Here is a 12,141-nt window from a genome sequence, read left to right as displayed (position 1 = left end):
CCACTCCTTTGTTGCCCGGGTGGTGTGTTTGGGATCATTGTCATGCTGAAAGACCCAGCCACGTTTCATCTTCAATGCCCTTGCTGATGGAAGGAGGTTTTCACTCAAAATCTCACGATACATGGCCCCATTCATTCTTTCCTTTACACGGATCAGTCGTCCTGGTCCCTTTGCAGAAAAACAGCCCCAAAGCATGATGTTTCCACCCCCATGCTTCACAGTAGGTATGGTGTTCTTTGGATGCAACTCAGCATTCTTTCTCCTCCAAACACGACAAGTTGAGTTTTTACCAAAAAGTTCTATTTTGGTTTCATCTGACCATATGACATTCTCCCAATCCTCTTCTGGATCATCCAAATGCTCTCTAGCAAACTTCAGACGGGCCTGGACATGTACTGGCTTAAGCAGGGGGACACGTCTGGCACTGCAGGATTTGAGTCCCTGGTGGCGTAGTGTGTTACTGATGGTAGCCTTTGTTACTTTGGTCCCAGCTCTCTGCAGGTCATTCACTAGGTCCCCCCGTGTGGTTCTGGGATTTTTGCTCACCGTTCTTGTGATCATTTTGACCCCACGGGGTGAGATCTTGCGTGGAGCCCCAGATCGAGGGAGATTATCAGTGGTCTTGTATGTCTTCCATTTTCTAATAATTGCTCCCACAGTTGATTTCTTCACACCAAGCTGCTTACCTATTGCCGATTCAGTCTTCCCAGCCTGGTGCAGGTCTACAATTTTGTTTCTGGTGTCCTTTGACGGCTCTTTGGTCTTGGCCATAGTGGAGTTTGGAGTGTGACTGTTTGAGGTTGTGGACAGGTGTCTTTTATACTGATAACGAGTTCAAACAGGTGCCATTAATACAGGTAACGAGTGGAGGACAGAGGAGCCTCTTAAAGAAGTTGTTACAGGTCTGTGAGAGCCAGAAATCTTGCTTGTTTGTAGGTGACCAAATACTTATTTTACTGAGGAATTTACCAATTAATTCATTAAAAATCCTACAATGTGATTTCCTGGATTCTTTCCCCCCATTCTGTCTCTCATAGTTGAGGTATACCTATGATGAAAATTACAGGCCTCTCTCATCTTTTTAAGTGGGAGAACTTGCACAATTGGTGGCTGACTAAATACTTTTTTGCCCCACTGTATATATGATAGACATAAATTAATAATTTATAAATTTTATTTTAAACACGGTTTTAGTTAGCGGGACTGCAGCTTATCACCTCTCCCACCCGCTCCCGCATTGTGCACTCCCCCTCCCGCCCAGGCCCGCAATGAGCTTTCAAAATTTGTCCCGCGCCGCACTGCTTTGCGTCGGGTCCCACGGGACTCCCGCGGGAGTGCAGGGCTCTACACCAAGCTACGCTACATATTTTTTATGATTAAAATGACATTTGCAACGACAATGAATTTAAAATGTTAATTAAACGGATGCCATTAGGACTGATACGCTGCCTTTTTGCTGCTGGAAGTGACGCAAAAACAAAAAGGAATCCGTGCTCACATATACCATTCCGAATTTCAGTCCTAACTTGGCGACGTGTGTTTGAGTACTCAACTGAGAAAATGAACAAGTACACAAATTATTTGGTTTGGTCTTCCGACGACTTTATAACCGAGCTCCCTGCACAGAGCGAAACTCCATACTTGAGAGAATATGGTAATGCACCGACCTGATTTTTGATGCCGTTCGTGACCATACGAGCAACGTACATGCACCATGACCAGGCTTGTAGTACTCGAGTCCAGGACTCGTGCCCTAATTTTAAGGACTTGTGACTCGACTTGGATTTGAGCACTGAGGACTCGGAGTCGTGTATTAACTGCATTCAGACTTGGAAAATGGAGACGAGAGAGCAACTGGACTTGCTTGAAGATTCTTGAAAACGTTTCGCCTCTCATCCGAAAGGCTTCCTCAGTTCTGTCTGACTAATAGGGAGTATAAAGTATTTATCCTCTCATGGATCATAGAATCCGAATCAGAATTCTGATGGCTGCATTGTAGGTGGCTGATAAAAGATGTCTTAGACACCCAGTCCACTTGCTCTCTTCTACCAACCACAGACTACTATGTACCTGGATGACTGAGAATCTTCACAGATATGTTTCTACACACTTTGGGATGAGATCCCTTTGACTGGCGCGGGAGTATGAGAGGACTTCCAGAAAACTGGCAGACATCTTAGCCAGAGAGGATCGTTCATTTTTGTCAACCTGGAACGGCCATCACTGAACAGAGGTGGGTGTCTAAGACATCTTTTATCAGCCACCTACAATGCAGCCATCAGCATTCTGATTCGGATTCTATGATGATCCATGAGAGGACAAATATCTGATACTCCCTATTAGTCAGACAGAACTGAGGAAGCCTTTCGGATGAGAGGCGAAACGTTTTCAAGAATCTTCAAGCAAGTCCAGTTGCTCTCTTCTACCAACCACAGATTACTATGTACCTGGATGACTGAGAATCTTCACAGACAAAATGGAGACAAGGACTTGGATTTTTTCTTTTTCTCTTGTAACATGCCATAATCTCATCTCATCTCATTATCTCTAGCCGCTTTATCCTGTTCTACAGGGTCGCAGGCAAGCTGGAGCCTATCCCAGCTGACTACGGGCGAAAGGCGGGGTACACCCTGGACAAGTCGCCAGGTCATCACAGGGCTGACACATAGACACAGACAACCATTCACACCTACGGTCAATTTAGAGTCACCAGTTAGGCTAACCTGCATGTCTTTGGACTGTGGGGGAAACCGGAGCACCCGGAGGAAACCCATGCGGACACGGGGAGAACATGCGAACTCCACACAGAAAGGCCCTCGCCGGCTGCTGGGCTTGAACCCAGAACCTTCTTGCTATGAGGTGACAGTGCTAACCGCTACACCACCGTGCCGCCCATAAGATATTTATATCTACATGAATTTTTGTGCAAGAGTGTCACACCTGCACGCCTTGTCTCGTGCGTCGGATAGACTCTTGGGCGCGCTCCGGACAGCACACGCGCGCCAAGCGGACTCTCGCACGTGCACTGTAAACAACTCGCACCTGCACAGGATTAAGGTGCAATCAGCACACCAATATACTGTAAAAACTGTGAAAACGCACGCACTTTGTGAAGTATTGCAATGAAAGTATTTGATGGTAAGGAAGTTATCTTTTATTTTTCAAGAATTATTATGCATTTTACACAAATCGGTCCTGTCATTTCTCCAGTTTGTTTACGTTCTTCAGATTTAAGCATTAAAGTTACACATATGTACAGTTTGTGACAAGTCCGCTAAGTGGAAATGATTTTGTCGGTCGTTTTGTATTAAGTTTTTATTTATTGAATTTGCAAAAAATAAAAGATCCGTTTCTCAAAATCCAGTGAATGTGGATAGAGTAAAAGAGTTATTCCACTCGATTTCGTCGTACACGGCTTATAGCCAACTCAGCGCTACGTGCCTCGTCGGCTTTCAGCTCACGTACGACTCGATTTCATGGAATAACCGTTAAATATGACAGAGTTGATAAAATCATAGCAGTCACCGTCTGTAATAGTGAAACGGTGTTGTCTGGATAGAGTGTAGAAAAAAAGTTGAACGCGTGCACTTTGGAGAAAACAAAACACAGAAAAGTCCGTGTGTCACACATGTTAATGATTCAAGTAGAGCAAACTCAGCAACCGATTCTCAGTCCAGGCAATTCAGCAGAAAATAGGCGTTGAAACCAGCAGTTAAAGCAAGACATACCGTGTGTAAGGATTCACATGCTTTTCACATTACCTGACTTCATTATTTGAAGCAATATGTGTAAATATGTACATAAGTGTGTGTAGTAATGAGTAGTTCTTAATAATAATATGTAAAGAGCAGATTTTAGGAGCCATCCATGTATAAACCTATAAATCCACATCCAGATAAACCTTTCACGGGTATTGTAGGGGGCCAAGCATCGGCTGAACACAGACTTGAATGGAAATAATAATTAATAGGACCGTTTTGATTTCAGATGATCTATAAGCGGCGGCTTAGCCAAGATTGGGAAGGTCGGGAGTGTTTTTCTGAAAGTCGGGAGTGTCACTCGGTCACAACCGGTGGGGCAATTTTGAAAAATTTTGAAAATTTCGTTTTTTTTGGTGCAATCTGGAGCTAAAATTAAGCCTTAAAAAGAAATGAGACAAAGCATTAATTTTAAGTGTGAATTATATTTTATTAGGCATTTAACACAACTTTTATTTACTGACTTAAAGTGCCATTCCACCATTGGATGTATTCTTTGGCATACAATACAATATATTTTGACAACATATATAAATGGTATCACTAGATAGAGAAATCTTTTAGCTTCAAAATGATATATCAAACATAATTTTTTGACAACGACAAGTATATTAATTTTGCGACCAAAGTCACCTACCCTTTTAATTTCTGCGCGTGATGTCATCGGCAGGTTCCCCTTCTTGTGTACCACGTGACGTGGCACATATCAGCAATGGTGGATAGAACGCGATAAAAATAATACCAATAAATCTAGCTAATACCAATAAATCTAGCTAACTGAAAGATTAACTCAAAATTTTTCGCAATTTTTTTGGCCCCCATATACGAGGAGAAATGACTCTCACTTTGGGGGTTTCCTGGTCTAAAAATGGACCGACACGTGGTAATATACTTGTCGTTGTCAAATTATGTTTGATATATCATTTTGAAGCTAAAAGATTTCTCTGTCTAGTCATGTTGTCATAAAATATATTGTATTTTATGCCAAAGAATACATCCAATGGTGGAATGGCACTTTTAATGTTTAAATTGAGTTCCTTATTCATTAACCAGAACTTTACAGAACACTGTAATTATCAATAAAATCTTCTCCAAATTTCTGCAGTAAAGCAGAAACCTTAAATTATAATTTCTCGTGCACTTAAGACAAAAAACAAAGTACAAATTGCTGCAATTGAGTCGTATTACACAGAATACATCTTTACTAAATACAACAAAGACAATAAATGAGATTCAGCCGACTCTGACGATTAATATCGGGTCATTCCACGTCAGTTCAACCGGGGCCCGCGCACTTAAGGCCAATTTATGCTGACAACGCAGTCCTCGCAGATGGCGTCGCAGATGGCGTCTGCATAGCCCCCCCCCCTCGCAGACGCTCTGCGCGCACCTCCCAAAAATTGTGACCACCGCAGAAGCCTTGCAGACAAGAGGGCTCTGATTGGTCCACTCTACATCCGCTGTACACGCACTTCCGCTTCCCTACTTTCCCGGTTTGTTTTGTTTTCACTACCGCCATTTTTAAAAACACGAGCGAAGATGGAGCAGCACGAAGAGCGGTTGATCGAGGAAGTGAGGAAGTACATACATCTATACGACTCCAGTTCTAGTCATTATAAGTAACCGGAGGATAAACACTCCACTAACCACACCCACCAACTACTCCTAGCGATTTCGCGACGTCGCGCCCCCTTGCGTTGTGGCGGTGAATAACATCGCGCACGCCTATTACTCCCCGCTCAACGATAAATTACAACTGTCTGCGAAAAGCTATCTGCGAAAGCCTTGTCGCAAGAGCATGCAGAGGCCTTTAGGTCTCAGAAAATTCTGAAAAAATCACCAGATGTACCCATGTTACCTAGGAGAAACACGGTAAATTTATTTGAATGTAAGATGTATACTTTCCATGTTACAGCCAGTTTTACTGGGGGAGGGGGTGTCAATTTTGTTCAGGCTTTTTTTTTTTTTGTCAAAGTTCACAAGCCCATAGCTCCAGAACTAAACCATGTAGGAGGTTCAAATTTTGCATGCTGGTACATAAATAGGAATGGTATGTAGCAAAACTGTCATTTTGGGTCTGGATGATCCTGCATGGTCATAGCACTCCCTCAAAGATGATCAAAATTTTATTGGAGTTCTTGGCTGTGCTCTGTTTAGGCCTTCAGAAGACATATTTTTACCCAGCAGAGGCTCTTGATTTTTTTTTTTCCCTTATTGAGATAAGTAGAAACACTCTCAAAAAAAGCAATAAACAGAAAGGAAACTCTATCAGTGTTTGAACAGAAGACCTCACAAGTCTGACAAATCATTTTGGATGGCATTTCCAGAGCACCGTAACACCTTGTGGGAATGTGCGCAGATTTTTAAAATATTTTTTCTTTATTCTCCATGATCCCTTCTTTTTAAAAACACCAATTTGGCTTGTCTTACTCGAATCTTTCTTTTTTTTTTATTTTCCACCCTGAATATGGGCAAAATGCACCATTGAGAGCAATATGTTTTCTATAACATTAATGTAAAGAGTCAATAACCAAAGGCCAATTTTGCCCTGACATGATCACCTGTGCAGGGGTGGAGGGATCCTTTTCAATTTCAGTGATTTCAGTGATTTTAGGGGCACCTGTGGTTACTCTCAATATTGACAGCACGGTGGTGTAGTGGTTAGCGCTGTCGCCTCACAGCAAGAAGGTCCGGGTTCGAGCCCCGTGGCCGGCGAGGGCCTTTCTGTGTGGAGTTTGCATGTTCTCTCCGTGTCCGCGTGGGTTTCCTCCGGGTGCTCCGGTTTCCCCCACAGTCCAAAGACATGCAGGTTAGGTTAACTGGTGACTCTAAATTGACCGTAGGTGTGAATGTGAGTGTGAATGGTTGTCTGTGTCTATGTGTCAGCCCTGTGATGACCTGGCGACTTGTCCAGGGTGTACCCCGCCTTTCACCCGTAGTCAGCTGGGATAGGCTCCAGCTTGCCTGCGACCCTGTAGAAGGATAAAACGGCTAGAGATAATGAGATGAGATGAGATATTATTAAAAGATAAATATCAACAAGATTACCTTGGCCATAACTATGTGTAGGTTATTCTTAATAACAGCTGTAATATCACGAACCAAGCCACTAACAACATAATTGTAAGCCTGTAGCCCTTTGTAGGCTTTCAAGTCATCAGCAGTGTAGGCACTGGGTGTAAACAACAAATAGTTTACAATGTCTGGGTAGCAAACAGATGGCAGAATTGGTGTCCGGTCCTCCTTATGTTTCCATTCTCCCTTGCCGCGAGTCTTATCATATGGGTCAAACCCATCAATCACAGCCCGTTTCTCCACATACCGTGCCCTTTCTGCAGCTGGTAATGTACTCACATAACCAGAATTATCATCCATCGTGTCACTTTACTCTCACTCGTACTTTGTTTTATATTGTGAGTGCATGTACTTGGTCTTCCAATATGGCGCCTAACAAAATCTCGCGGCGCGGTGACGTCATGCGGTAGCCCTATATATATGGAAAGCACGCGCACTGGGAAACCGCTGACCTTCGACAAAAATGTCCACAGAAACGCACAAAATTATTTCACAAAACATTTTGGTTAGTACGGGTTAGTATAAAATTTATAGGCTGCGTTTTGGGGATTTATAGCCGTGTTTTTTAAGAACTGGCTGTGTAAAACATGGCTGCACGGCTCGCTAGGTCAGCCTATGTCTGTAAGGACTGTTGGGTTTTTTTTAGCCACATATAAACAAGCCTGAATTATTTTTGCTCTTGACCTAATTTGCATATATTACTCATTTAGTGCGTACTTTGAGAATAAGACCCAGGAGGAGCAGTGATGCAGGAACGACTCGTAGCTTTAGCATGTCATCATGTCTAATTGACTCACTATACACCCACAGATGAGCCCGGACACAGACCGGTGTGTGAAAAATGAATTATGTGTGTGTGTTTCAACACAGAGGCAGCCAGCAGGGCCATTGTTCAGTTTCTGGAGGTGAATCAGAGCGAGGAAGCGAGTCGTGGCTGGATGCTCCTGACCACCATCAACCTGTTGGCTTCCTCCGGCCAGGTACGTGTTCCTACAACCTTCAGGCCGCTTACACAGTGCTAAAACTGTTTGAGCCGGTCACCGTTCTTGAAATAGCACAGCACGTCCTGTAGTGGGAACACTTTCGACGTTTATACTTTAGCTACACACTGGACAATCTAGTAGTTCAGTTTAATAGTTCATTACCTCATTTCCTGTTTTCTCTCCGCAGTTCTCTCTTTTTCTCCGTACTGTTCATGACGTTACCATTGTTACCACAAATTTCAAAACTCGGGTTCAGGACAATGAGAAATCAGTTCAATTTTACGCTGCAAGAAAACGGAAGTAAATGTGTTTTGACATGTCAGAAATCCAACAAGCTTGGTCAGCTGTTTGGGAAATGAATCAGTTCTTCTTTTCAAACGACAGCTGAGATTCTGAGAAAAAGGGGGGATTTAAATAGACTGACTGTCTGTATCTGTGCTCGGTGTTTCACAGAGTACATTAAATAGCAGACCTGAAAGAACTTTCTGCATTGTTGTGTAGGAAGTCTGCATTTTAAGATCTGGGTACGCTGCTATGAGTGATCACTCAAACGTGCAAAAGGAGCATTCTTCTTTTCGCACCAAATAAAACCAGATGAGTTAATCATCATGTTAATAAGGTAAGCCTGACCGGTGTTTTGAGCTCGCGAGTATTAACAGACACCCAGTTGAGAGAGAAACTGGTGTGTGCGTATAAACTGGGCTTCAACACCAGCCTGCTGGTAATTCTGTTCTTTATACAGTATATATTCCACGAAATCGAGTCGTCCATGAGCTGATAGCCAACGTGGCGCATAGCACCGAGTCGGTTATAAGCCATGTATGATGAGATTGAGTGGAATAACTGTCTTATTCTACCAACATTCACTGGATTTTGAGAGACGGAGCATTTTCATTTTTATGTTTTGCAAACTCGATAAATAAAAACTTTTATACAAACGTCCAACAAAATCATTTCTGCTTAGAATGTAAACAAACCGGCGAAATGACAGTAGGAGTGTGTGAAAAATGCGATGATAATTCTTGAAAAATAAAAAAAAGATACGTTTTTACCATCAAATACTTTTATTCAATATTTTGTTGCTTTTTGGGGTTTTGTTTTCCAGTATCGTTTTTATTTCGTCCTCGGTTGGTTCAACCACACGCTCCGCCATTTTGTTTTTCTCTACTCATGGTGTATGAGCTGACAGGCTAGTAGTAGAGTAGCCAATCAGAGCACACAATTGCTCATATCCAGTGAAATAAAATATATTTTTTTCGCGGTGCGGTTTCCATCAAATCCTGCGTTCTGATTGGCTGGCGAGCGGGTCCGTATCCTACGGTACAGACCCCGGTTATGGACCTCTGGCGACTCGCTCGTTCACAACAACAAACATAGTAGCAATTTTTGTCAACATTTATTTTCGTATTTCTCAGGAGAATAGCATTAATTTTACAGCATGGATAGCGATAACGACAGTGTTCACAGCGAAAGCGAGTTTTACTACCCTGAGGAAGACGAAATAAAAGAAAACATTTCAGGAGAAAGCTAAAAACCTCTAACTTGCTAACGCCGAACAAAAACATGGCTGAATGACTCAATTTTGTATAAATAGGGGACTACATAGGCGGCAAAATGTAGTTTTTTTTTTTTTTTCCTGCCATGGAAGTGCACTTGTATAGACCCTTTTCAGTCACGTGACCTTCGTAAATGCGACCGCCATTTTGGACATGTAGTGGACTTCGGCTCGAATCAGTTTGAATGCGAGGAAGGCGACAAACGAAAAACATAAAAGAAAAAGGAGAGAGATGCAGAAAACACCTTCACTATCCAGTGACGTAGGGCATTTACTGGGCGAGCAGAGGGAGAGGTATTTGCAAAAATTGAGGTTAGCAGGCTTAGAGAACGACGTTTACCTGCTTCCACCAGGATTGTTCACTGACGTTCGGAAGTACACGAAGCCCTCGTCTTTACCTGACTTCGGCCCACATGATCTGTATACCTATGTCGTTAAAAACCCATCGACATACACGCCAACGTCCGAGGTTCCAGAGCGCGCTCCGGATTGCTCCCGGAGTGCTCCGTCCGAGGTTCCGGAGCGCACTCCGGCTTGCTCCCCCTCAAATTGAGCAGCGCGCTCCGGCTTGCTCCCCCTCAAATTGAGCAGCGCGCTCCGGCTTGCTCCCCCTCAAATTGAGCAGCGCGCGCCGTCTTGCTCCCCCTCAAATTGAGCAGCACGCGCCGGCTTGCTCCCCCTCAAATTGAGCAGCGCGCGCCGGCTTGCTCCCCCTCAAATTAAGCAGCGCGCTCCGGCTTGCTCCGGAGCAAGCCGGAGCACGCTGCTTAATTTGAGGGGGAGCAAGCCGGCGCGCGCTGCTCAATTTGAGGGGGAGCAAGCCGGAGCACGCTGCTCAATTTGAGGGGGAGCAAGCCGGAGCGCGCTCCGGAACCTCGGCTGGAGCACTCCGGGAGCAAGCCAGAGCGCGCTGCTTAATTTGAGTGGGAGCAAGCCGGAGCGCGCTGCTTAATTTGAGTGGGAGCAAGCCGGAGCGCGCTGCTTAATTTGAGGGGGAGCAAGCCGGAGCGCGCTGCTTAATTTGAGGGGGAGCAAGCCGGAGCGCGCTGCTTAATTTGAGGGGGAGCAAGCTGGAGCGCGCTCCGGCAGCTATTTACACTGGATCCGGTGTAAATAGCTGCCGGATCATAATTACAGTAAACTAGTAAATATACAGTAAAAGAAAAACTTGAGACTGAAAGGTTTTAACAGTCATCCAAATGACTGAACGTAAACATTGCAACAGTAATATACCAGCTACTTGTTGACATTAGCTAGCCAACAATAGCTACTACAGAAGAACAAAGAGGTTACAATGGGTTATTTTAGCCTATTTGGTTACACACTCGCCGCCACAGAATGTTAACAGCAATGTCATGCCTTTTCTGGCTAATTTTATTCATCTTACCTCCAACAAAGTGGTCACTACACAAGCGTTGGTATGCCGAGGGCTGCCAATCTGTTAATGGCTGCTATCCATCTTCTCCGTCAGGATCTGATAAAATGATAAACCTTGCCTTGTTTGTTGATGGTTACTACATCCAGGTGCACAACAATATAGTGGCATGATGGAAGTCTTGCTGAAAGTAAAAACTTTCTTTGCTGCCGTTCCTCAATGTTGGCTGTGGTAAACTACTGGTAGTACATGTCCAAAATGGCGGCCGCATTTGTCGTGACGTCACGTGAAAAGGGTCCATACCGAGGAGGAAGCCATTTGCATTACAGCCGTGAATGAGGATTCAAAATGGCGGCTCGGCTCGGTTTTCCCTTTCGGGCGCTCTCGTTTTCTGTTAGAATTTGGTAAAGAAAAAAATAAATGTTATTTGCCAGCTTAAGGTCGGTCCGTATGGTGAAATACCGTGACCTCGGCCTTGAATACTGACCTCGGCCCAGAGGGCCTCGCTCGGTATTTTCAAGACCTCGGTCACGGTATTTCTGGTAAATATGCATACTTGATTTGTGTAGACAAGCCCTTTCAATAAAATGTGACTCCGTGCACTCCAGCTTTTCTTTTCCATCGAGTCATTGTGCATTCGCAGATAACTGCACGACTGTTTTCCTCTCGTCTCTCCATTGACCAGCGATCAGGTAGAATTTGTCCCTGTCATGTGTGTAAACTTGACCTTTAAGCAGCGGGTCTGCTGTGTGTCATTAGCATTCAGGTGCAGTCCACGCCGAGAGAGAGCTATTCCTGGCCTTGACCGTCTGCCACTACAACGCCTCCCCCCACTGAGATCAACCCAACCATCGTTCTTATTCTCACACACGGGCCTGTAAACCACAGCCTTGGGTTTCTTACACTAATTAGAAATAAAACAAGTCCCCAAGAAAGGACTTTGACGTGCCAGACAGCATTTCCAGCCTCGGTTGGAAATAGTTTTTTTTTTTTTTCCACACTTGCATTGCAGGGTCAGATGTATTTTGTGTGTGGGTTTTTTTTTTTTTCTTCCCCCTAGATAATCTGCTGAATATACATTGTGTTGTATTGTGTTCTACAGCTTCTAGTTCATTTTTGCAGTCTTAATATAGTCACATCATCTTCAGAGTGTTCATTTGTTGAATCTGCTGATGGATTGACTCAGGGGTCATCAAACCCTGTGGTCTGAGGGGTGTGTGTGTGTGTGTGTGTGTGTGTGTGTGTGTTTGTTTCTGAATGAATCATCTGCCTGACTCAACAGCATGCCGTCCCCAAGACAGATCCTTTTTTTTTTTTTTTTTAATCGATCTACAGAATGTATTTCTTTCTGCCATCGCTGCTGTTCCACGCCAGTGGTCTGATTTAGCCATAGTT

At 44.0% G+C, this 12,141-nt stretch overlaps 1 protein-coding gene across 4 annotated transcripts in view; it reads left to right on the top strand.

Moving 5' to 3' along the window:
• wdfy3 (WD repeat and FYVE domain containing 3) overlaps positions 1–12,141 on the top strand; it is a 306,723-nt gene that overhangs the window by 75,091 nt on the left and 219,491 nt on the right. For all 4 annotated transcript variants that reach the window (XM_060907259.1, XM_060907258.1, XM_060907257.1 and 1 more), the window contains exon 4: positions 7,704–7,813. In XM_060907259.1, coding sequence (XP_060763242.1) covers positions 7,704–7,813 — 110 coding nt within the window. The remainder of the gene's footprint in view (positions 1–7,703; positions 7,814–12,141) is intronic.

The sequence above is a fragment of the Neoarius graeffei genome, chromosome 24 (genome assembly GCF_027579695.1).
Source record: "Neoarius graeffei isolate fNeoGra1 chromosome 24, fNeoGra1.pri, whole genome shotgun sequence".
Lineage (NCBI taxonomy): Eukaryota > Metazoa > Chordata > Actinopteri > Siluriformes > Ariidae > Neoarius > Neoarius graeffei.
Note: the sequence above shows the minus strand (reverse complement) of the source record. Positions and strands in the feature narration are given on the sequence as shown.